Source organism: Camelus dromedarius, chromosome 5 (assembly GCF_036321535.1).
Source record: "Camelus dromedarius isolate mCamDro1 chromosome 5, mCamDro1.pat, whole genome shotgun sequence".
NCBI classification, from domain to species: domain Eukaryota; kingdom Metazoa; phylum Chordata; class Mammalia; order Artiodactyla; family Camelidae; genus Camelus; species Camelus dromedarius.
The window spans coordinates 82,146,049-82,170,410 of record NC_087440.1 but is presented as its reverse complement, the minus strand read 5'-3'; the positions used below and the strand labels follow the sequence as shown (position 1 = coordinate 82,170,410).

Here is a 24,362-nt window from a genome sequence, read left to right as displayed (position 1 = left end):
GTGTGGCTTTCCTTCTGAACCAAATTCCAGCAGTTGGAGGAGCTGAAATAAGCATATGTCATGGCACACGGCTGGCCTAAAGCATGGCGCGTTCGCTCTTCAGTATTGCTTTCTGACTGTTTCTGTCAAGCCTGTAACCCGGTTATCAAAGTTGAAAGGAGTCAGGGAACGGTGGAGGCCCGGCCAGCGTGACCTGCTGTCAGGTAGAGATGGAGAGCATCTTTTCCGGCTGGGCCAGGCCAGGGCTGCCTTGGAAGATGGGCTCTCCCTGAGGCCAGGGTGGGGTGGGCCCTCGGCCTGGGGGCAGGGGCTGGTCAGGCACCAGACAGCAGCCAGGGCTGTAGGAAGAGCAGAGCCTGTCCTGGAGCCTCTGAGAAACCTTTCTGGATCCCACCCCCACCCTACCCCCGACAGGGGGTCCCTCAGCCCCTCGACCCCCTCCCTGGAATCACTGAGAGAACCAACACGGAGTTGTTTGTTCACTGGTCTGTCTGCTCCCCGGGGTGGGGGGTGCCATGCCTGAGGCAGCACAGTGGTCCTGTCAACCAGGGGTGGCCGGCGTTGGGGGGTGGGGAGGAGGGAGAGGGGAGAACTACTACAAGCGACCCTGAGCTTGACAACTGCCATTACTCCCCTCTTATGAGCAAAGCCCCCCAGAGCCCTCGGTGCTGTTTCCATGAATAGGCTGTGAGCAGATCTCGTGGGAACATGCTGGTTCTGGTCAGTCAGAGGTCAACTAGCCCTTTGTGGACTTGGCCCTGGCACAATGTCCCGTCCACCACCAGTGCAGGAAATGACGTTGAGGTGGGACTGAGGATGCAACCACTCTGCTGAGCGTGAGACCATGGAGGCCAGGGCAGGGCTAAGTAATGGAAGCTTCCAGGGCAATGGGATCTCGGAGAGGACGTGTTGGCCTGTCGGTGTGTTGGCCTCACACTTACCTGTGGCACCTTCTCCAGGAGCCAAACGTGGCAGGAGGCTGGAGGGGCAGCCCTCTGCTCAAAGGCCCTGAGAGGGAAGAGTGACCACCCTCTGAAGTTCGGACACTCCATCCTGTTGTCCCCGAGCACAGTCGTCCTTGTCAGACGCTAAACCCCATTTGGGGAGCATGGTGGTCACCCTCGCTAGACCACAGACTGCTGTGGGAACAATGCTGGCGTCTGCAGTGGTCTTCTGTCCTCACAGGCAGTGTCGCAATGAGAGGCCCGGGGCCGAGGGCGGTCAGGTCCAGTGCAGCTGTCTGCTGGGGCCGTGAGGCCCCCTCAGTTCAGTCAGAGGGAGTCATCTCTGAGAAACATGGCCACCAGAAACCTGGTTCCAGACCAGGAATCAATATGGTAATTTATAAAGAATCCACCTTTTCTCGGTTGAACCCCCTATGCTCTCCCTCCTCCCTGGAGGAGCTCACCTCCTAAGCTAGATGCCAGCCTCGAGGCCTGCCCCAGAGACAGGTGTCTGGGAGGCTGAGATAGCCACCCTGGGGTGGCCTGGGGCACCAGTCAGATGTGTTGACGTGTTGATGTGTTGACGTGGCATACACCAGGGGACCCAGATCCAGACTGCACAGAGAGCTTCTTCCTGGTCCAGAACTCTCCCACCTGTCACCTTCCCTTTAGACCAGAGCCTCCCTGCTAATGTCCTGGGGTTACAGATGAGCCCTGGGGCGTGCCGGGGGAGGTGGGGGAGGGGCTTATTCTCAGCTCTGTGCGCCAAGCAAGTATCATGAAATATCACTTCCTGTCTGAAAGCAACAGACACCCAAGCCCCCTCCCTTAGGCCAGGTGAGTTCTCTTGCAGTGGAGTTTCTGTTGGTCATCCCCCCACCCCCGTTGTCTCTCCCCAGGGACACTCTCAGTGCCCCAGAGACCCAGTGCAGGCTCTGAAATGCAAGCCATGCCTCTAGGCGTTCCTTTACTGCAGCTTAAGGAAAAAATTAATTCTGTATTTATTTCTGTTTTCTGTTTCGGAGTCTTAGATGACTAATTACAGGCAAGGCTGTTCGGTGTCTCATTAATTATGATCTAAAATTATTTAAAATATGACATACTCTACCCAAACCACTTATTCTTAGAAATTCTACCCCATTATTCCAGTGCAATTTGACATTTCGCTTCCACTGCCTTCCTGCCTTGTCAGTTACTGCTCCCTGGCTTGGATCAGGCTATTTTACATACATATAAATAGAAGTGTAGTTGATTTACAATGGTGTGTTAGTTTGGAGGGCACAGCACAGTGATTCAGTTATGCATGTAAATATATATATACATTCTTTTCCATCATAAGTTATTACAAGCTATTGGATATAGTTCCCTGTTCTATACAGTAGGACCTTGTTATTTATCTATTGTGTGTCTAGTAGTTTGTATTCCTAATGCCTCCCCACCCCCCCCACCCCCGATCAGGTACATTTGGTCCAGGTGTTTTCATTGACCTGGCTTGTTCTGTGCTCTCAGATACCGGCTCCTAATTCCCCCTCCTTATTTCAGGCCTTCTGGGATTTTTAGCCCTGCTATCTCTTGGGTTCCTCAGCACCCTCCTCCCCAGTGCTGCCTGCCTCTCAGCTGAGCCAGAGGGCGTGGCTGCCACCGTGAGAAAGTGGCAGCCCACCTGGGCTGGCCATCTCTGACCCGTCTCATGCCTCAATTGCTTCCCTATCATTTGGTCCTGGCCCCAGAGACCCCCACCAGTGTTTCTGGACTCTCTCTGGGCCATGTCTTCCCACGTGTTGTGGGGACCTTCTGACAGTCTGAGCTTAAAACTCTTCAGCCCAAAGGTCTGGGAAGGACCTCCCATGAGAAGTCTCCTCCAGGTACCGCTTCTGGTTTTTCTTCACCAGTACCAAGGATGAGGGCCCAGGATGGACAGGTAGCCGATGAAAGCCTTTGGACCTGAAGCTCCCCAGAGAGGTAAAGGATTTAGAGCACCAGTGGGATCCCCTCATCTAAGTATCCCCTTTTACAGATGGGGAGGCCGAGGCGACCGGGGAAGGGACTCGCCAGGGGCACAGCACTGAGTGTCAGGCCCACCGGGAATCCTGATTCCATCACTTTTGAAGGTTTCATGCCTACTTTCCTTGCCTGTGAACTGGGATATTAGCCCTTCCTTCTTGGGTTGGGGGGTGGGGGTGAAAGGGAGCTGCTCTCTGAACTCCTCCAGGGCTGACCCTGGCCCCAGGGAACTCTGCCCTAGCTCTGGTGGGGGGAGGGGAATCTTCACCATCCTCTGGGGATGAGAGGCCTCGACTCTGTGTCCTGATGTTCAGGCAGCATCTGCGGAGCCCGTCTCCTTTCTCTTTTGCTCCCAGCTGGAGTGAGTCTTGATCTCTTCTTACTTCCTACCTTGCCCAAATGGGTCTCTCCCTGGTGTAGCATCCCTTCCCACAGCTGCCCGAGCCCTGGACATGCCCAGGTCACCGGCCTCAGCACTGAGTGAAGAGCCCAGGCATGTGCAGAAAAGCAACCGCTCCTGTTGCCAAGGGGGTGGGGTGAAGGTGAGGGATCGCTCAGGAGGCAGGAATGCCACGGGTCCCAGTGACAAAATACCAAGAACCACCAGGTTGCAAACCCTCGGACTCTGAGAAGGTTGTGACTTGCCCTCACAGATGCGCAGAAGCCTGCCTGTCATTGCAGACACCCTGCCCTTAGAAACCTGTGAGCACCACTGACTGAGGGGTGGGGTGCAGGAGTGCAGAGGCTCCACACAGGGGCAGTGGGTGAGGGTGCCGCTCAGGGTCTGGGGGTGGCCTTGCCCCCGTGTGTGTGCCTCCAGAGACCTCAGTCAGCAGCCTCCTGGGGAGAGAGCAGAACCACTCTGAGAGCACCCCCATTAGTTCTCAGATCTGGGCCTCGGTGTCCAGAAAGCTCCCAGACTTCAAGAGTTTCGAAACGCCCTTTGTGTGGAGCTCTTTAGCTGGACAGTTCCTCTGCCGAGGGTCCTGGGAGCCCGACCACTTTGCGGTGTTGCCTCTGCAGTTCCTTCTCCCTGGAGTTACTCTGCCCCTTCCCTACCCACCAGGTTCATGACAGACGTGTGCTCCCTCCCTCCCTTTTTTCATCTACTTGGTGTTTACATAACACCTGTCTCTTAAAATACCTTTGCAGGTATTGTTTTTTCCCCGAGTCTTTCAGAACACCAGCTAGCTGGCCGCCCAGAAGGCTGGCGAAGCAGGAGAGGACTCAGTAGCTGAGCCCCTGCTCCGTGTCGGGGACTGTTCTAGCTTCACCTAGATCTCAAAGGTGTCTAACAGTGGACGCCCACCTTGGTTCTCAGGAGAAATGTGGACCGTCCCCTCTTCATGGCTGCTGGAGACCTGATTCTCTGCCAGGTATCAGCCTTTGAAGGGAGGGGAGGTGACCCAAGCTGATAACAGCAGTGACTGTTTCTGCAAGGAGGCTTGGATACACACACACAGAGAGTGAGTCTGGGATCTGGCCTTGCCAAGAGGTTGGTTTTGATTAGATTCATAATTGAAATGCTGGCTGATGTCCTTCCAAATGAAGCAGAAAGCCTGCCCCTGCAGGGGAGCCTATGGGATATGATGCTGTGTCTTTCTTCATAAACAAAGGAGCGAAGCAAGCCTGATGCAGAAAACGGCCCCTCCCCTGTAGGGACCAGAGTCCCCACAGGTTCTCTCTGATCCTCTGCATCCGGGCAGCGAGCATCCAACAGATGCAGGAGGCTACAATCAAAGTGCCAGCAAGTGATCCCTGCGGGGAATCTCCCAGAACAAACTAGAAGCAAAATCTGCCTCTTCCTAAGGACAAACATGCATTTTTCCAGGCCTTTCAAAGCTGGGCAGGTAATGGAGTTATAATTGGCTCTCTAATTAGAACTCCCACAAGCTGTTAGATTCTTTACCTGCTGCCTGGTGTCTTACACAAAGGTGTCAAATCTGCTTCTGCTTCCGCAATGATGAAAGAAACCAGCTGCTGTCCCATCCTTCTTGCTGACAGCAGCCCCCTCCAAACACCCCCACTGCCGTGCACCCACCCACGAGTGTGACAGGACACAGCCCAGTTTACAAGAGAATTGGCTTTAGGAAAATCAGGCTCAGAAAGCCGTGGTGCCAGGTGATCCTTTGGAGACCAAATGGGAGAAGACAAAGGCCCTGTGTCCTGGTGTGGGTGTTCTGAGGGCATTTCAGCGATGCCCTGAGCATCCCCAAGTCAAGTTGCTTGATGATAGAAGGAAACGTGCCTCTCGTCTCCCTTTCTGCCCTCAGCCCTGAAGGAAATAGTATTTTTGTGCTGACCTCCCTCAGCATCAAGATAACACATGCTTTGGTTGACGGGATGGGCATGTTTCAGGGCACCAGCATCACCTGCCTCTCCCTGCGGCCCCTCTGCTCTTGGGGGCAGGGGGCTCTCACGGCTCCTGCCAGTTAGTGGACACAGGCCGGCCTGCAGGGCCAGTGAGCTCCCTCTTCCCAGCTCAGCCTACAGTGACATCATGTGAACACAGCTGTGGAGGGAGTCTTTATACCATGGAGATTGGCCACCGCTACACACCAGGCCTTCCTTTCTTTCAGAAAGCCAGTTTACCAGCACATCACTGGACTCAGAACCAGATGGTTTAATGGGGGGAAGGAAGGCAAAGGAGAAGCGGGGAGCAGTGGACATTGGCGGAGAACAGGTGCCCCTGACCCAGGGTTCTGGTGGAGGGTGCTCGTGGCACAGGTGCAGTGGGGGCTCTAGGTAGAGACAACAGCTGAGAGGGGACTTCGGGGAGAAAGAACAGGACTCGGAACTGCCCCAGCAGGTGCAGGCAGGGCTCACATCCTGGGGCAAAGAAGACCCATGTTTGAGTTCTAGCCCTACCATCCGCTGGCAGTTCCTATGACCTTGGACATGTAGTTTGATCTCTCTCATACAGAAATGAGAATTCCGTCCTTACACTGCTGTGGTGAGGGTGTCTGCCCGGCACGTGCGACCGCCCAGCAGCTGTTACGTTTCTGTGCCTTCCCTTCTCCCAAGGCAGCGTGGCTGTGGGGATCGTGTGTGCAGTGAAGAGGTCCCCGGGCCATGGAAGGGGGCATTAGGTCTCCCCCGTGGACCTGCCCTTCCCCATTCTTTGGGAGAGGAAACGGCTCACTTCTCAGCAAAGCACCCCAGTCAGAGAGCAGGGGGTGTCCAAGTGGGTAACAGGGAGGCTGAGACGGGATCCCTGCAGCTCCTGGGGCAGTGGAGACAGCAGGCAGGTCACCCTGGCTGTGAGCAGCCACCTCGGTGGACCCAGTGAGCGTTGCCGCCCCTACCTTCACACATGCAAGAGTTACACGAGTTTAACCAAGGGAGCAATATCTGCAGCTGCTTTAACCTGCCTTCCTGGTGTCCCAACTCCCTCTTGGTGACTGGTCAGCCCCTCAGGGATCCACCTGGGAGCTCCCGCACAGGCATGTGCCTGGAGAAGTCTTCACGCCCCGGGCGCAGAGGCCCACTGAACGGTGGGTGGCCATGCACCTTAGCTCAGGCCCGAGGGCTTCTTCAGTGGAGGGGCCACATCACTGTGCTCTTCCCGTCGGGGCTGATGGGGGATTTTTGAGGAAATGGCTCTAATCTTGACACTGATTCACTCTGTATTGAAGTGTCAATGATAAGAGCTCGACTGTGTAGGGAAAGAGTGAGGGCGAGTCTGTTCCATGTTCTCGGCCGCCACGCAGTTCCAGGGACTCCCCGTGTGTCCCCCGCCCGTCTGCCATAGTCACTGCTCCTGCCCTGGGATGGGGACTGGGGGCCCTGGGGAGAAAGTTTATAACAAAAACCGAGGAGCCAAAGTCCCCATGCCCGAGCACACTGCCGGTTTCCTTTTCCTCCTGAAGCCAGCTTTCCTGGGCTCTGGCCTCCAGGCACGCAGGGTAGTGGGAGCGCATAGGAGCCCGGGCCCAGCCCCACCCGCCTTCCTGCCCGGACTCCGTGTTGTGAGTTGTCCTGTTATTTGTGGAAAGGCTTATCAATTCCTGTCCTCCCTTCATCAGAAACTGGCTTATCGTTTCTGTTTGTTCCTGTGTAAAAATGGAAAAATAGTTCATGCCAAACCCTGGTAGGGATGAGGAGGCGCTCGCCAAAATGACCACGTTCCCCGCGGCAGGCAGTGAGTCACCAGCACTGTCCCCCTCCAGCGGCGGCACGGAGCACCGGGTGGGCCTCAGGCCGGAGCCCCCAGCAGGACTGGCTGGAAACCAGACATGGGAGAACTTGGCCCTGTGCCGTCCCGGCGGCTGTTGAGTAGCCGTGTTCTCTGTGAAATGGAGCCTGCAGCCCGGGGTGGCCTCAGGGGTGGAGCCTGCAAGCCCCGCTGGCTGTCCCGGCTGAGGCACCCACCCGGTACCCACCACCCGACAGTGCCCTCTCTCCCCCTCCCCCTCCTGCTCCAGTGCACCCGGAGGGGCCGTGGAGGCCCCCACACCCTTCTCAGGGTGGGCGCTGCACGGGATGGGAGTGGGTGACGTGAGCAGGGCTGGAGGTGACACCTAGGCTTAGCCACCCCCTGAGTGCCTGCAGTATACCCAGCATGTGCCAAGGGCCCCGACTGCCTTTCAGTCAGCCAGTATTTACTGAGCGTCCACTGGGTCCCAAGGGCACACACACTGGGTCTGGGAACTCAGACCAGTCCCTACGGCCCCAGCCTCCAGGAGCCTGGGTCCAACAGCTGGTAACTCTTCTCTGCACTGTTGATGTTTTTGAGCTGTTCAGACTTTCCTGTAAACCCAAGAATCTTCCAGTACTCCCAGTGAGCCCATCTTCTGTCACTACTCCACATGGGGCTGAAGTGCCTCCAGCCACGGGCTGCCTTTAAGGGTCAGAGAGAAGGCCTCCCTGCACTGCTCAGTGACCCTGCAGAGGCCCACTCAGTCAGGCTAGGTCGGAGCCGAGGGCCACGCAGAGTCAGGGCAGAGCCCGCTCCTTTCCCTCCCGCCTGTGCTGCCGCTGTGGTAGGGAGCGAGCCTCCAGGACGGCTCTCCCGTTTGTGTCCAGCCACTCTGGGCCTCTCCTCCTCCAGGAAGCCCTTCCCAGCCGCGCCAGCCGCCGCCCCTCACCCCTGCCTGGCACCCTGTGGGCACTCTACCCCACAGACAGCAGGAAAGAGAAGCTGCCCTGAAGTATTTTCCCCTTGTTTCTCCGACTCAGGTTTAAGTCCTGAAAGAACAGATGCGCACTGGACATGTAGCGGGAGCTTTAAAAATACCTGTTGGACAGAACATTTTACCAAACCCTGGAATTTTCATCTGGAGATCATCTGCTCTGCCCCTTCCTTTTCTAGGTTGGGGAAGAAGCTAGAGAAAAGGTTCTGCCTACAGTGGGCAGTTGGCAGTGGACCACGGACTAGGCCTGAGAGGACATGCCCCCCACCAGGGCACCATCTCCCAGCCCTGTCCCCTGGCCCACGGAAGGCCCGAACTTCTCACTGGAAGTAACAGGACAGGCTTCTGTTTCTCAGTGTTTGGTGATAAATAGCCAGACCCGAGTATAGTGACACCCCTGTCAAAGATGTGGCCCCCACCCCTCCCCACCTGAGGCCAGGTTGAGACAGAGGCCTGATGACGGTGTGTCAGGCTGGTTGAGGAGGGGTCCCAGCCTTGGACCTCAGGACTGGAGCTGGGGTTTCTAGGACCTTCCCACTCTTGGCTTCTCCCTGGAAGCCCCTCAGCTCAGCTCTGTGGGTGGTGGTCACATGTGAATTGTTTTTCTGACCATGGAGAAGCTCGGCTTCCCCCACCAGAGTTCTGGGGGTCACGTCCCTCCCCCCATCACCAACTCCATCTGCACCAGCTTCTGGGGGAGCAGGTGACTGCCCGGGCAGCTGTTCTCACCTGTGGAGGCCAGGGTGCCAGGGCCCCAGGGCAGGCTGGGCCCAAAGCAGTTCAGTCTCTGGCTGGGCTGTACAGGCCTGGGGTGGGGTGCCATCTTCCCACATACACCGGAGCAGCAGCAGCCTCCCCTGAGGCTGGGAGGCTGGGCTTCGGCCTCCAGGGGGTGATTAGCACCAAACTTTCCACTGCGTGGATAACTCGGGCCGTGGGGAAGCGCTGACTTCCAGGCCACCTGTGCTGTTGTTCCTGCCTGACTGGTCATTGGGGAAGGTGGATAAAAATAAATAAATAAGTCAACCAGGGAGATGTTTAAGTAAGTCAGCAGGAGTCTCTTGCCCGTTTACCAATGGAAAAGTACAAGTGCGGGGAGCCGTGTTAGCACCCACAGAAAACACTGGCTGGGGTGTGGCAGGTCCCGCAGCACCGGGGTCGAGCTGTGGCTTTTTCTCTCTCAAGAGCTGGCAGCTAATAATCGTGTTCACTGAGACTCTGAGCTAATACTTGCTACAACAACACAGCACGTGATTTCAATGGCAGGTTGAGGGAGACGAGGCTGGAGGTTTATCTGGAATGTTACCAGGAACTGTCTCAGGACGCCCGGCATCCCCACATCCTTCTGGCGACCTGGAGGTTTCCTCTTGTCCCCCTTCAGCCCTCATCAGGGCCCCCGCCCGGTCTGAGCTGCAGAGGCAGCCCTGAGATTCCTTCTCACCCACGTCCTTTGATATTGCACGGGGCTTGCTTGATCTGACATTTCTTCAGTTAGGTCAGTGCAAGGCTTTAGAGATGCTTGTGCCGGAGTTTCTGTGTGCGTACTCATTGAATTGATGAGTGTCTTGCTTCAGGCCTCGGCCGGTGGGGACCCCACCAGACCGGGCACAGGGTCCACATCACCCTACCAGCCTGGTCTCCGAGGGTCCCGCCTGCCACCATGTGGAACACCTAGGCCTTGCGACACTGTTAAACAAAGTAATTCAGCTCCCAGGGCTGGGCATGGGAGCAGCACTTGGCATAGACAGGGAACAGCTCCCAGCCTGCCTCTGCGCTGCCTTTCAGGGAGCAAGCAGACGCCTCCTTGGTCTTTCCAGTGCTGAAGTCAGAGGTGCTCAGACATACTGATGCTGAGGTGATGTCATCCCGCTGTTACTGAAGTCAGCACTCCCTCTTTTTCCTGACTTAGCAAAATCACCACACCGTGAATTCCGAAGGGCAAGTGAAGGGGCTCTGTTGTAGACGGCCGGGCTGTCGCGGAGGCAGAAGGGAGTGTCGAGGGCACAGGGTGCCCCATGTCTGATTTGGAGTTTGACTGGTTACTTAAAGGATCTCATCTCTGGCAGAGATTACAGAGGGGGCTTGTTGTGAGCTTAGCGCAGCAGGCGGGATGCTGCCAGGGTTAAGTCTCTGGGAAGCGAGCTGGGCTGTCTCATCCCGTCCTGCTCTGCACAGCAGAGTCCAGACTGAAGGGCCGCTGTTTGGGTGAGGGGCCAGGTAAGGTGGGCGCTCTTCACTGTGTGCAACCTCATCAGCCCCTCTCAAGCTAGGTCTTCTGGTGGTCACCTGGGTCTGGAGAGCCCACGATCTGGCAGCCACCACATGGAGGAAGGGCCTGCAGTACCGGGGCAGGCTGACAGAGCTGGATGGGGATATCACGTCCCCAGATTCCTGCCCCAAGGGGGATTGCTCCCTAGGCAGCCCAGCCATGAGCTGGGGGGGGTCCAGAGCCAGCTAACCCAGAGAAAGCTTTTTGGAATGCATCTCTGAACCCTAAATGCCTGGCGCCCTCTCCAGAGATCCTGGTAATGTGACATCAGACAAAGAGCCTTGAGCTAATCCTTGGGAAACCTGGGTTCTCAGACCCAACTTGACCTCCACCTGGCTTAGCAGCTGAGCCAGGTACTTGCCCTCCCAGGACTGTTTCTTCATTTCTGTGTCATCTCTAAGGCCACCCGACCCCGACCCCGTGTGGCTTCCCAAGATGGGAGCCTGCTGCAGACCTGTCACGTAAAATTAGGAAGAGCCAGTCTCCTCCAGGAAGAATGAGACACACAGGACCAGGTTTCAGTTTTCAGGAAGCTTTTAGAGGCGAAGGCATCAGATCCACTTTGGGGTGACAGTGCCTCATAGCTCTGTGGCCATAAGCCAGTCACCCCAACTATGAGCTTCCCATTCGTTTCTTTAAAAAAAGAGCGAGGAGCATCATGTTATCTTCTGTAATGTCCCCCCTTATCCTCCTTCCAGCAGCCTCGCTCTGTTCTAGGTGCTGAGCCTCCACCTGTGAATGACAGACCCGCCCAGATCAGGGGGCTCTCAATCTGGGGCAGGACCCACAGTAAACCAATCCCTCCCGGCCAGAGGGACAGCATGTGCCTCTGAGCTCCCAGCGCCCAGCACGGCGCTCAACAGAAGTTTGCACAAGGGAGGAAAGAACTAGAAACAGCTTTGGTGGTAGCCAAGTGAGAGAGCCCCTCCCTGGGAACCTGGGGTGCTGTCTCCCCGCTCACTCTGTGACCTGGGCAGAGTGCTCGCCCGCCAGGGCCCCCTTTCCCACATAAGGCGTGCCCTTTGGGGATGCTTGCGTGCTCTTCTGCACTGCCCCCGGGCACCCTCTGGACGTCTGCTGGAGGTGCGACAGGCTGTGGGTCTTTGGTGCTTGGAAGCTGCTGGCTGGCCGGCTGTGGTCCCTCCCCTGAATGTCCCACCAATCCCCAGCGACTGTTCTCTAAAAGTCACTGCAGTCTGCAGATATTTCAGCAACAACGCTGAAGTACCCAGTTTCAAAGAAATTAGGCCAGAGGAAACTTGGGTCCAAGGGGCCCAAGTCTGTGCGAAATCCACTCCGGGCTGGACAGGCCCTTTGGGCTAGGGCCAGACCTCCCCCTCCTCACTGCTGGTGTTTACTACCTGACAGCCCATCACTCCGCTAATTGTAGGATGAACTCTTCAGAATATTCCAAGCCATCCCAGAAGAAAGCAGCTTTAAGAGATTCTGCCAATCAAATGCTTAAAAAGAAAGGAAAAGCCACGCTCACATTTTCCTGGGGCTTAAAGTCTTCTTTCTCTGAACCCACAGTGAGGTCTCCTTCGGGTGCTGCATTAAGCAGCAGAATTCAGTGAGGTGGGGGCAGGAAGATGGGAAGTCTGAACTTACCATTCCTCCAAAGCCCTGGAGTGTTTGTGTGTGTATGTGTGTGTGTGGGTGGGTGGGTGGGGGTGTGTGTGTGAGAGAGAGAGAGTTCTGGAAGCTTTCATCAGAGCCTGAAGGGCTGTGGTATAGAAAGGGGAGGGAAATTTTCTGCATGACTCCAGAGTCCTCAGCAAACATCAAAGAGTAGAAATTAGATAAAAAGCCTAATTAGGTCTCCACATTTTTAACTGACAGTTTGGACTGCCCACAAATAGTGTGGGCTGCCCAGAGAAGTGGTGAGCTCCCCGTCACTGGAGGGTGCAAGCAAGAGTGGGAGGCTGCCTGTCAGGGCCTGCAACAGAGGCTTATGTGTCAAAGAGCAGAGGCCCAAGCCTCCCTCCTAACCCTGAGGATTTCTGCTTCCAGAGCTGGTTGGCTGCTAGCTTCAAAAAATAAGAGGTTTTTGAAAAATTGAGTTTTGTTTCCTTGTGAGTTGAGTACAATGCTAGAAAGGCCTGGCCCCCAGAAGGCATTTATTTCTTCAAATAAAACATTTGACCTGGAAAGGGGCCCCCTGAGAGCACAGCCCCCTATAGCTGTCAGGTGTCCCCGTGAACGGAGGTGCAGGCAGCCGCTCAGCCACGTCTGGCTGTCCTCTGGGGGAGGGAGGGGAATGGCTGGGGGTCTTTGCCTCCTCCCTTCTGGAAGAGTAAGTGCCATTTCGCAGCATACGCTGCTTAGCAAACGCCTCCAAGGGCATCCGTTCAGCACCCAGACCACTGTTCCCTTGCCCTAGACCAGAAGCATCACTGTCCCTTCTTTAGTTCCTTGGGCCATGGGGCCCCCCACTGGGGCGCTGCACCCCCATGCTTACCTGAGGACATGGGGCATTTGGCCTGGTTGACTTGAAGGGGAGTAAGGGAAGGAGCCACCCCATGATTTGGTTCTGACATTGGAGCAGGGAGACTGGGTGGTCGTGGAGGATGGAGGCCACAGGGACGCGAGATTTTCCTATAATGTCCGTCTCCAGCCCCGTCATAGGTGAACAAAGGCAGTTACCATGGGAGCCTGTGTCCCGCTCACCTCCCCCACCCCCAGCCCTTCTCAATCCTGGTTGACTCCAGTCAGGAGCCACTCCTCAAGGTCACTGTCCAGTACCTGGCCTTCCCCCGGAGCCACTCAGCCCTCACTGTCCCTCCCCTTCATGCGCTTTGGTCCAGGGCCCTGGAACAGGACGTCAGCCGTCCTTTGTTGCTCTGAAGGTCGGGTGGCCTCATGAACATTCTGTTCCCACCTGAGGGCCAGGGCCGGTTGGTGGGACTCAGACCCCCAGGTGACAGCTGCAGCAGCCACCCACATGCCTGGCTCTCCCCTGGCTCATCAGGAATGGCTAGCCTTGGCCTTTGGGGAAGACGGGTCAAACTGAATAAGGTGGCTGGAACAAAAGACTAACCTCACACCAGTGCCTCCCCAAAACTTCTGATCTGGTGAGAGGAAAGCAGAGTCGCAGGACTCCCAGGGGGCCTTCTCTTGCTGGCCTAGTGGGAAGGCTGACCCTCCCCACTCTGGAGCTCTGGCAGGCACCGGGGTCTAGGAGGCAGGGCTGCAGATGCCCTCAGCATCAGCAGGACACCTAAGATGGGGCTCCCTGGGACTCCTGGCCAGGTTAGGCGGGCCTTCCATGGCTACCGTAGTTGCCGGGACACACACACACTGGGCCCCCTGGCAAGCCGGTGTGATTTTAAGCACTCAAAACAGAGATGAAACACGAAACAGAGCCCAGTGTAGACCACGCCTCACCCAGAGCTGCTGGGATCCAGGTAGAAAAGCTGGACACCACCCCCATCCGCTCGTTTCCACTCCTTTTCAAGGCATTGTGGGAAAGCAGGGCGGGGCTCGGGGCGGCCCCCTCGCTGCACCCACAAAATGCTCTTGAGGGGGGTGAGGGCAGCCCCCGCCTTGGCATTCAGAGCTGCTCCAAGGAAATCCTGTGGTCTTTCGAGAGTGGCACTGGCTTGCACTCTACTTATATTCTTATTTAAAAGACTTTTTGAGACCACCGCCACCACCACTCTGCTTCTCTTGGACCGATTGCATCCTCAAGAAGGAAAATGCAAATACCTGAAAAGGGGTGGTGACGTGAGTGTGCTGGTTTTTCTCGCTCGATGCTGACATTTCAGCTCGTGCCATCTCAGACCAATCAACCAACAGCCTCTGGGAAAGGGCGGGAGCTTGTGTGGGGTCCCTGTTCCCTCGCCAGTGTTGGAAGCCACTCCTGGGAGTCTGGTGGGCCTCCAGAAAGCTCTCGCTCTGCTGTGCACATAACCCCTGGCAGGACAAGCAGTCAGCAACTGGATTGAGGGCACTGGGCTTGGAGTCTGAAACACAGGGCACTTGCCACATGCTGGCACCACACCAGGCCCTCTCCTCCTGGCATCTTCAGGAATCCAGCCTCGCTCTGCATCCAGGGGTTGTGGCCTTGAATAAGGCTCCTTTCCTCTCTGGCCCTCTGTGTCCTTATCTATAATATAGGACTGGAAAGTCTGTGGTACTTTCTGGCTTTTTCTTGGGGAGCAGTGTCAGATCTGCAGTGTGTGAGCAGACAGCCTGTGGAGGGGCGGGCAGTGGCTGCCCCGGACTCCGGTGTGAACAGAATGCCTTCTCCCCCGGGGCTGCTCCCGTCCCTCACCCGGCCACCATGCTGCTGTCCCTAGAAGGCAGAGAAGGCTCTGAGTGAGTGGGTCTGACTTGGGAGTGTGGACAAGGGTGACCTGAGGCCAGAACTTTTGAGGGGCTCATTAGTCAAAAGCACTGGGAGGGGCCATGCCCACTTCCCCCCTTCCCACCATCACACAGCATCCACACCATCCCCTCGTCCATCCTTCCATCCACTCAACAAACATTCCCCAAGAACCTCGGATGTGCCGGGCCTGGTCTAGGTGGTGCACTTACGAAGGCAATTCAGATGCTCCCTGCTCTTACAGGGTGCCAGTCAAGAGGGAGTCAGGGACGGCAGTGACCAGCCATCCAACCCTGGGCATCACGGAAGTCCTCCCTTCCCCTCGGTCGTTAGCAGTAATGAGTAATGATAACGCTTGTAATCGTAATATTGATGATGAGACCCATTGACTGAAGGCTTGTTACACGGAGCACTTTACAAACTCTGTCTCATTAGGCCTCACTGCTCTCCTATGTTTCAGTATTTGTCCCAATTATACAGAGAAAACACCTGAGACCCAGAGGCAATTGTCCAGGAGCTGGCATTTAAACCCAGTTCTGTGGGGCCTAGGGCCCCTGCTCCTAACCTACTCTCTGCCCTCTCTGAGAGAGCGCCAGGCCTTTCCCCTGCTGTCGGTGGGTCCCTGTAACACATGAGCCACCAGCAGTGGCCAGGGTGCACACAGCCTGCGTCCTGATAACCCCGATGCACCAACTCAGCAGCTCTGTCATTGTCCCCAGGAGTGACAAGCTGAGGAGACAGGCTTTCCTTTAGCTACCATTCACAATCCCGGGGTCTTGACCACAGAAATTCCACCAGGAGGAGGCTTACGTATCTTTGTCCAAAGCATTCGGGGCACTGGTTTGCCTTGAATGGTCCCAGCAACTCAGGTGTAGACCAGGCTCTGGGAAAGGCTGCAGGTCTGGTCATCAGCCCCCATCCAGGGTGGGGCCCCTGGCTCATGGGTGCCAGGGGAATCCTTCACCCTCTCTAAGGCCTGCTGTGGTGGGCAGGGGCCCGGGCTCTGGGCTGGGCAGAGCTGGATTCAGTCAGTGGTGGCTTTCAACTTTGTTCTTGTTTCTTAAATATTTGGTGTCTGTGCGTTTATTCCTTCTGCCCTGATGACTGTCTGCCTGCTCGGCACCAGGCCTAGCAGTGCAGGTATGACCACTGCTTACCCAGTGCCTGCCCCCCTGACACTCACAGCAAAGCCTAGTAGGGACACAGCAATGGAGATAAGCCCCTGACTAATGTGGCACCTGTTTCACAGGACAGTTATGAAAGCACTTTGCAATCAGGAAAATGTACAGTACGTTGGTTATAATCCTTTACACACTAAAGATGAGTAGATCCTGATGGATCCAAGCATTTGTCCTTGCAGGATCATTTGTGTTTTGGGAAGAGCCTCCTGACCACACTGCCCCTGGCCCTCCACCCCCGCGCCCTGCAGTGGTGTGGTGGTGGAGTTTCCATCCCGGGATGGGATAGGAAGATATTTAACTGCTCCAGTCCCACCCCTGACCCCAGACTTACTCCCCGACCTGGGCTTGGTGGGGCCCAGCAGCCTCTACATAACCCAGGCCAGCACTCTGACCCAGGGTCCGCAGCAGCAGCCAGGCCCCAGCGTGGAAAGCACAGGGAATTGTTCATCTCCATCCTGCTGCCAGGATGTTTGATTTCCAAAGCATTAGGCTTGGGAAAAAGCAGCAGCCGTATGGAGAGAGACCACTTGTTTGCCTGGTCCCACCGGAGCGGGGCCACGTGACTTCTTTTCTAGCGATCACTCAGCTTTGGGAAGGATGCTTCCTTGCAGAGATGTTATCTCCCTGTACCTGTACTCCTAGGGGGACCAGCAGGGGTCTGCGACATGGCCTTGAACCCATGTTCAAGGGCTGACTTGGCACTTGGTCAGAGCACCACGGGGATGCCTAAAATCCCCAAGGGGCTGTTGTCCTGCAGCCCTGCTGTTGGTCTCCTGGGAGCATGGGCAGGGGTGCTCATCAGAGCCAGGGCTGCATTAGGAAGCCTTCCTTGGGTACTTGAGCCTGCACAGGGCTTCTGCACGGGTGCCCTCAGCATGTGGCAAGGTGTTTAGTCCTTGGGCAGCAATTATCACACACACACAAAAAGACATGAATGAGGAAGATGCTAATTGTCCTCAGACTAGCCAAGTCCATTTTGTCTCATTTGAAATAACAGGTTTAATTTCATCCCTTATTTCCAATTTGGTGCATCACCAAGATCTTATTTGTACAAAACACCTGATTATAATAATTACAAGCTTGGGAAACTGCCTTCACTTGTGTCTGAAGAAAGGAACTAATGAGTTACCTCCTCAGTGATTCCCGTCTTCCCTGAAGGCCAGCCCTAGCTGGCTCCAGAGATGGCAGGGCAGGGCAAGGTGGGGGCCCATTTGCACATCCCCTCCAAGAGAAAGAGAGCGGGCCCAGCGTTAGGAGCCCGGACTGCAGAGTTCACATCTCAGCTCTGCCACTTACTTCCTGCTTCTTGCCCATACCTGTGTCCCCAGCACATGGCTGGGATCTGGGCAATCACTCAGTGAGTCTTTGTGCTTTTGATATTGGGCGTGGGGTGGTTATTAAGGTAATGAAATATATCAGTCATCGAAATCTCTGTCTCTTGCCAGCCTTAGGGCTGAAGGCAGGAGCCATGTGCCTCCAAGTATCACCGCCTAAGAGGGGGCATGGTGGCCTGGGCTTTGAGGGGAATGGGGATCGTCAGGGCTTTGGGCAGATGGACCAGAGCTCCAGCAGGAGGGTCCAGGCTGAGACTGACTAAGCTTGGGGAGGTGGGAGGGGGCTGGGGGCTGCATCCTGCAGAAGTACATGGACTGACAAATCAGCTGGGGTGAACCAAGAGATCATACTGGGAGAACGCTGGATCCAGCTGGGGTGAGAACAGCGAAATGCCAGCCTCGAGAGTTAGGCCTTTGATCTTTGGAGAAGAGAGGAAGCAGAATGAAAGGACATCTGGGTCCTAGGGCATAAGAGCACGTCGAAGCCAGGGAAGGCCTCTCCCACCTTAGAGGGCCTTGGGAGGTGTGTCAGTCCTGATGGTCAGGCATGTCCAGGTCCCAGCCCACCTCCAGCCAAGCTGCCCGCAATGCTGGCACCAAGCTATGACTCAGACCCCAGCTGGAGCTTGCTCTGGCTGATCTCCTTGTGTGACTGATTTCTGAGCTGCTCTTGGTTCACTGGGGCACTGGGGAGAGACCGATTTTTCATTCCCTTGCCAAGCCTGAGCTGGCAGCCTCTGGCAAGTCTGTGATGTCTCCCTGAGCCACTCCAGCTTTAGGAATTAATTCCACTAAACAGATTGCTCAGGAAGCTTCAAGGTCATCTGGAAATGGTAGCCTGTTCCTACATTTGGAATATAAATCCAGGAATGGGCTGGAAATTTCCAAGCCCACAAGAACCCTGGAACACTACTGAATCACAAAGGCTCTTAGCTGCCCAGTGCTGAGGGTAATGGGTTCCTGCAGGTGTTTTGGGGGGTGCCCATGGCCCTGCCATGTACCCTGGAACCCCCCATATAGGGCAGATTCAGCAGTCTACCACTTTGTAAACAAAATTCCTGGCAAAAGGACTAATGTCCTTGTCCCCACTTCAGCAGGATAAAAACAGGTCATTGCCACCGAGAGCAGTGACCTCCAGGCCTCGCTGGTCCAAGGCCCTGGTCCTCCTGAGTCTCCATGTCTCATTGGTCCACTTTCTGGCTAACAGGACCCCCTCCCCAACCTACCCAGTGCTTTGGCATCTGCAGCCATCCCGAGCCTCAAGATCACAAAGGGAGACAAGGAGCCTCCCAGTCGTTGAGTGAATATACTGGATGCTCCCAAACAGCAGGAAAAAAAAGGAGAAAAGCTGTGCCCTGGAGAGGAGCCATCTCCCCATCATAACCGTGGGAAGGAGCGACGGAGCCAGCCGTCAGTGGTTGGAGAAAATGGAAAGGAGAGACAGCAGGGCAGGTTCCTGTTTGCTGTTGCTCAGATGTAACTGGGTTAGTGCCTGAGGGGAACTTGGCTTGTCTCTTAAAGTGACAGAGGAAGCAGTGAGCGGGTGAGAAGCCATGGTGCGGAGAACCCGGCTTTGGGCTCAGGCAGACCTGGGCTGGCCTTCATTGGCCCTGTGACCTTGGGCTGGAAGCCTGGCCTTTCTGAACCTGTCTCCTTGTATGTAAAGTGGCGGTGATACGAGGTGAGCCAAGTCCAAGCACCGAGCATAGTGCCCAATGGGGCTGCTTCTACAGCCGCAGAGCCAGTGGGACCTAAGTTATGTTCTCCACCTGCACCAAGTAACCAAGCACGCCTCTTTCTGGCTTACCAGGCGGCTTGTGCCCATCACCATTTGCCAAACACGCAATCTGTGTCTCCCTGCCTGGTAGAGCCACTCAGAAAAGGTGTGTGTGTTCAACAGTTTGATGCACTGAGAAAGTCTTGCCTTGAAGGAACACGATGGGGCCCCTTCTGCAACCTCTAAACGCTGCTGTTTGCTGCCACTACCCAGACTCCCCTCCCTACTCTTATTTCCCTGTTGACTAAATCAGAATGTTCTAGAGTAAGTGCAGGCTGGTAACCTCCCCTGGGAGAAAGGCATCAGGAGCTCATTAGCCCTCACCTCCTAGGAAAGCGACCCCATTCTTCCCGCCTGACCTCTGAGGTTGGGAAGTGAGGGTGTCCAGCTATCAGATTTTCTCTAAAGGAGGGCCGGAGTTGGGGGCACGCCCCCCGAGGGCATGGATGTGATTACCCACTACCCCACTCTGCACCCCATGACCAAATGGCCCTCAAGGGAAGCTCTAAGAGTTGGGAGACATGGGTTCCAGCCCAGCCCTGCGGGAGCCCGCTGGATGCCCTGGTCAAGAGACCAAGCCTCTTGGAGGCCTGCAGGGTGGGAGCAGGAGGACCCAGTGCGTGGGTACATTTCCCACCACGTAACAGGTGCTCCCCAGCCATGGGCTCTTTCCCGCAGCAGGAACAGCAGGCCTTGCACGCAGGTGCTGGTGCGTCCCGGCCACGCCTGTGATGAAACTGCACAGGGTTCCCCAGGTGAAGTAAGCACCCAGAGCAGTGCCCACTGTGTCGTGAACACTGCTAGCACTCGCTGCTACTGTTAACATTCCTCCTGCCAGGGAGCCCGGGTCCCCACTGAACGTCTGCCCCTGATTTCGGTTCACAGTTCCCTTATCCCTCCTGGGTGGATAGGGAGTGGGTGCTCTGGGGAGACAGCTGTGCGGAGAAAACCCCGTGGAGACGGGAAGTGCTTCCCCAAGGTGGCCTCAGGTGCAAACAGGTAGGGGTGGGGGGCTTTCACGGGTGGTCCCTGCGAACCTGACCCTGACCAGCCTGGAAAGGCCACTGAAACCCAGCAGTTCTCACTGCAGTCTGAGGAGAGCACATTCCAGAAGCCAGGGTAGTCCTAATTGTGAGCACCAACTTCTGCTCTCTCTCTTGTTCTGAAGCTTCAAGGGGGAGCCACCCCCTTGCCTGGCCCTGGTTCCCCTCTGGGAGCCCCCAGCTCTGCAGGCTCAATCCAGGGCCTGGTCCTACCCAAGGACTCCAGCGTGGACAGTGTTAAGGCGTGTGTAGATGTTAATAAAAAGGGAACCATATGATGTTCCCTCTCAGTTCTCCTCTCAGAGAGGGTGGGCCTGACCTTGAAGTCCGCTGTCCCCGCAGCCTCCGTCAGCCTGAGGCCTCCTCCTCCTCTTCACTGAGGGACGCTCCCCGAACTGCCCCTCCTCCCGGAGCTGAGGTGTGGGTCTCCCAGGCCGTCACCCCTCTGACCACGAGCTCCTCCCGTGTCAGCCCCATGGCTCCTGTGCCGGGCGCTCACGGGTGCCGGTGACTCTCGGTGCTCCTCTGGCCTCAGACACCACCCCCAGGGCCACACGCTGGGGCGAGGGCAGCTGGACAGCCCTCAGGCCTGGACACTGCCTGCTGAAGGCACCCCGGACCCCTCGGAGCTCATCTTGCAGGCCAGCGCTCTTCTGAGTGGGCCTGCCGGCGCCGGTGCTCATGGTGCCCATGACTTGTGGCTCTGGCAGCAGCCGGCCCTCTGGCGGCAAGTTTGTGCCCCTGTGCTGCCCCCTTGGTGAAGGGCAGGCTTGAGAAAACTGGGGAAACCTCACCTGAGGTTGGGAGGTTTGGCTGAGAGCTGAAGGACCAGCGGGCCAGGCCGCATTCTTGGGCAGGAAGACTAAACACTGTAACGATGTCAGGCTTCTTCACACACTGAGCTTTAATGCAAGTACAACTCCCAGTGGGAATCCGCAAAATGGTTTTTAAATTCACCTGGAATAGTACAGGGCAAGACCGTCAGAAAATATACTAACAGCAGAGAGCAGTGAGGAAAGGCTCTGATCCCACCTGTTGAATCCTGATGTGGAAGAAGGAAATCCAAATAGCCCGGGGCTGATGTGAAAGGGAGGTTCTGTGCTTACTGGAAAATTCAAGGAGGCCCCATCTCGTGGAATAATTCACTGTGTGACAGAGGCAGTGCCTTGCAAGAGCGAGGGGAGGGTGAGTAGCTGGTTTGTGTCCAGCCAAGTAGAGAGGATCCACTGAGGTTCCTGTCTGCCCGAAGGCGGACAACGACAGGGAGAGGGCAGATCACAAAAAATGGAATCCAAGATGTGTCAGTTCTTTGAAAGGATAACTGTCTAAGCTTTGAAGCAACCAATAAATAAACAAGGATCAATGAATTCAATTTTAAAAACTAAAACCTTTTGTTAGGAGAAAAAAGAATCTCAAAAGTCAAAAACAGATTCGACAATTATGATAGCAGGTGAATGTCTTCTAATAGGCATGAGAGATACTTAACCTCAATTGTTGCTGAAGAAATACAGCTTTCCATAAGGAGAGACAATCTGCTCTAACAAAAGTAGTAAAACTAAAGAGGAAGGACAGCGGGGGACCAACCACTGAAACTCTGTAAATGGCTAAAAATGTGACACAGCCCTTTGGGGACTTAATTTGCAAAATTTTGGAGAACCCTAAAGAATCTTGTTCTCTGACCCAGTAATGCCCCTTTGGGGAAATCTGCCCTTAAAGGAAGACTCTCCAAATGGTCGTCAAGCTGGTTCCACTGAGCCTCGTCCAGGGCCTCTGAGGAGCCCACAGGGAACTCTGGGCCCCTCCCCCATTGTCTACCCCCAGCAGTTCCTTTTTGTCTATTTGTACCCACAATATGTGGCTGTTCTCACTAAGATTCCATTTAACCAAAGGTTTCCAGGGCTGTAAAAACGATTTGAAATCCATTCGTCTAAAAGAGTGAAGAGGCGCTGTCTGGAAAGATGTTCTTCATGGGGTGATTTATAGCAGAAGAGAGATTGGGTACAGTCTAAATGTCCCCACCGTGAGGGAGAGGTTGAGTAAATGAGAGTCTGTCTGTTGGATGAAACAGTACAAACCCATCAGTTGTGGAGATGTACAACTTGGAAACATTTGGGGAACCAACATAGACACCATGATTAAAACTGTAAAATGACAGCTGTGCTGAGGCCGAGCCTGGGCTGAGCAGGGGACAGTGAGATCAGGGGCATCAGGACAATGAGCAAGTAGAAAATTTCTGTTCTAATTGTTATACTAATGCCACAAATGGTATTTCTTTAGTTTAAAAAAAAAAAGATGGCAGACACTCTTCTGTGCAGGCAGGTGTTAGCGGTTACCCACAGGACGCCGTGAGTCAGTACAGACCGTGGCTGTTCCTGCGTGGTTCATTCCTGAGTGAAACATTTGAAATTGCCATTTTAATGGTTCAAAAATGGCTGAACATTGGTAACTTCATATGGTTCAAGTGATTCTTTTGACTCTGAATCCTGAGTGCAGGAAGAACTTGATCTTACCATGTGCCCAGCCCAGCGGAGACTTATGCCTACCTGCGAGGAACGTGCTGGAACTCCAGGACAGCTGGGAGTCCAGAGCGGTCATCTCTCTGACTGTCTCTGTCTGTCTCTGCAGGCCCTGATCCTTCATCAGCTGGGCCGCTACAGTCTGGCCGAGAAGATCCTCCGGGACGCGGTACAGGTGAACTCCACAGCCCACGAGGTCTGGAACGGACTCGGGGAGGTCCTCCAAGCCCAGGGGAACGACGCGGCGGCCACTGAGTGCTTCCTGACGGCCCTGGAGCTGGAGGCCAGCAGCCCCGCGGTGCCCTTCACCATCATCCCCCGCGTGCTCTGAGCAGCACTGCCACCCTCGCTGCAGCTTAGGCCGAGGGGGCCCTGCCTGGGTGCCGAGGGACCAGACGAGTCTGCCACACGGAGGCCCCGATGAATGTGCGATTTACCGCAGTGAACTAACCAAACCAACCCCCGATCATCGCTCTCCATGTGCATTTCTGTTGTTCTTGCCAGCCCAATGATAGTTTTTGAATCTGACATTGTTCAAAATGGATTATGTGCCATATTTTGTTAGTTGACATCTGAGTTTTCAGTAAAATTATGGAATTAATCAGCAAATGTAGAAGAATATATTCAAAGTTAAAATTCAGTGGCAGAACAGATTATTTTTATCAGAGCTGTAAAGAAAACTGTTCTCTCCTCCCCTCACCACTCCTGCCCTACCCTTGGCCCAGAAACCAAATGTGAATTTTCTGTTTTCCACCTCAGTTCTAGTCTAAGCCAGGACACCAGCTGACAATTTCTTGGTTTTGTTGTCAATAATTGTACCATGTGATAAATTACTATCCTCACTTAGAACAAAGCCTGAGTCCAAGAATATTTATATTTTACCAATATATGCCTGTTACAAGAGAAGGAAATATGAGTTATTTAAGTTTAACTTTTTTATGTGAATTCAGAGTTTATTTATCGATGGAAATATGTACAAAGAAGCTTCAAATGGAATATTTACCGACATTCCTTATACATGACAGACACTTGGCTAAATGGAAAGATGATGTTAATAATAAAATGATTTTTAAATGGACCTATGGCTTGTGTTATTTATGAAAGGCCACAGACCCGAGAGAGGATGAGACTCAGTTCCTGGGGTTGGGAGCTAGCGGCACCTGGGGACCGCCCTGGACGGGTCAGCCCTCGGCACTGGGAGGTCCAGCTCTGATTTTAGTGTGGGAATTCACCTTTCTCATCTCTCCCCATGTTGTTTGGGATTGGAGTGTGCGACTCAGGCCTGGCCAATCAGCATCCAGCATTCACTGGACGCAGAGGATCAGGAATGAGCATGTGACCTGAAGTGGTCCAGTTGGAGCTGCAAGGAAAGGCTCTTGCTCGCCTGCTGGACTTAAACCTGATTGGTGAGGCTGGAACTTCAGCCGCCCTCCTGCCACCATGAAGAGAGGGCGTATGAAGGTGTTGGGGCCAAACGTGAAGCCAAAGACTCAGGCCAGCAGAGTGCATGGTAAAGATCAAGAACCAGAGTGAACCTGAGCAGGCCTCCCCAACCCCCCGAGCTGGCTGGCTTAGCAAGCATGTGGCAGGGGGCCCCACTTTGCCAGGACCCAGGGAAAGGTAGGGGGCCTAAGCTCTGATCTTAGGCGCCCTAGGTCTTGAGGTCTCCACTCAGAGTGGGTACAACCTCCCTAACTCACTGGCGAGGGAGCATCTGTTGTCTGGGGAGACGCTGCAGGCAAGAGCTCACTATAGGCAGAGCACGTAGGCATCCCAGCCTCAGCACTGGCCCTGCCAGGCGGCATCTGGAGCTGTAGGTGGTCACAAGTCATGGAATT

The 24,362-nt window shown here is 55.1% G+C and overlaps 1 protein-coding gene across 7 annotated transcripts in view; it reads left to right on the top strand.

Moving 5' to 3' along the window:
- TTC7B (tetratricopeptide repeat domain 7B) overlaps positions 1-23,602 on the top strand; it is a 225,405-nt gene extending 201,803 nt beyond the window's left edge. For all 7 annotated transcript variants that reach the window (XM_064486195.1, XM_064486194.1, XM_064486193.1 and 4 more), the window contains one exon: positions 22,634-23,602. In XM_064486195.1, coding sequence (XP_064342265.1) covers positions 22,634-22,779 — 146 coding nt within the window. In that variant the 3' untranslated portion in view covers positions 22,780-23,602. The remainder of the gene's footprint in view (positions 1-22,633) is intronic.
- The last annotated feature ends 760 nt before the right edge of the window (positions 23,603-24,362 follow it).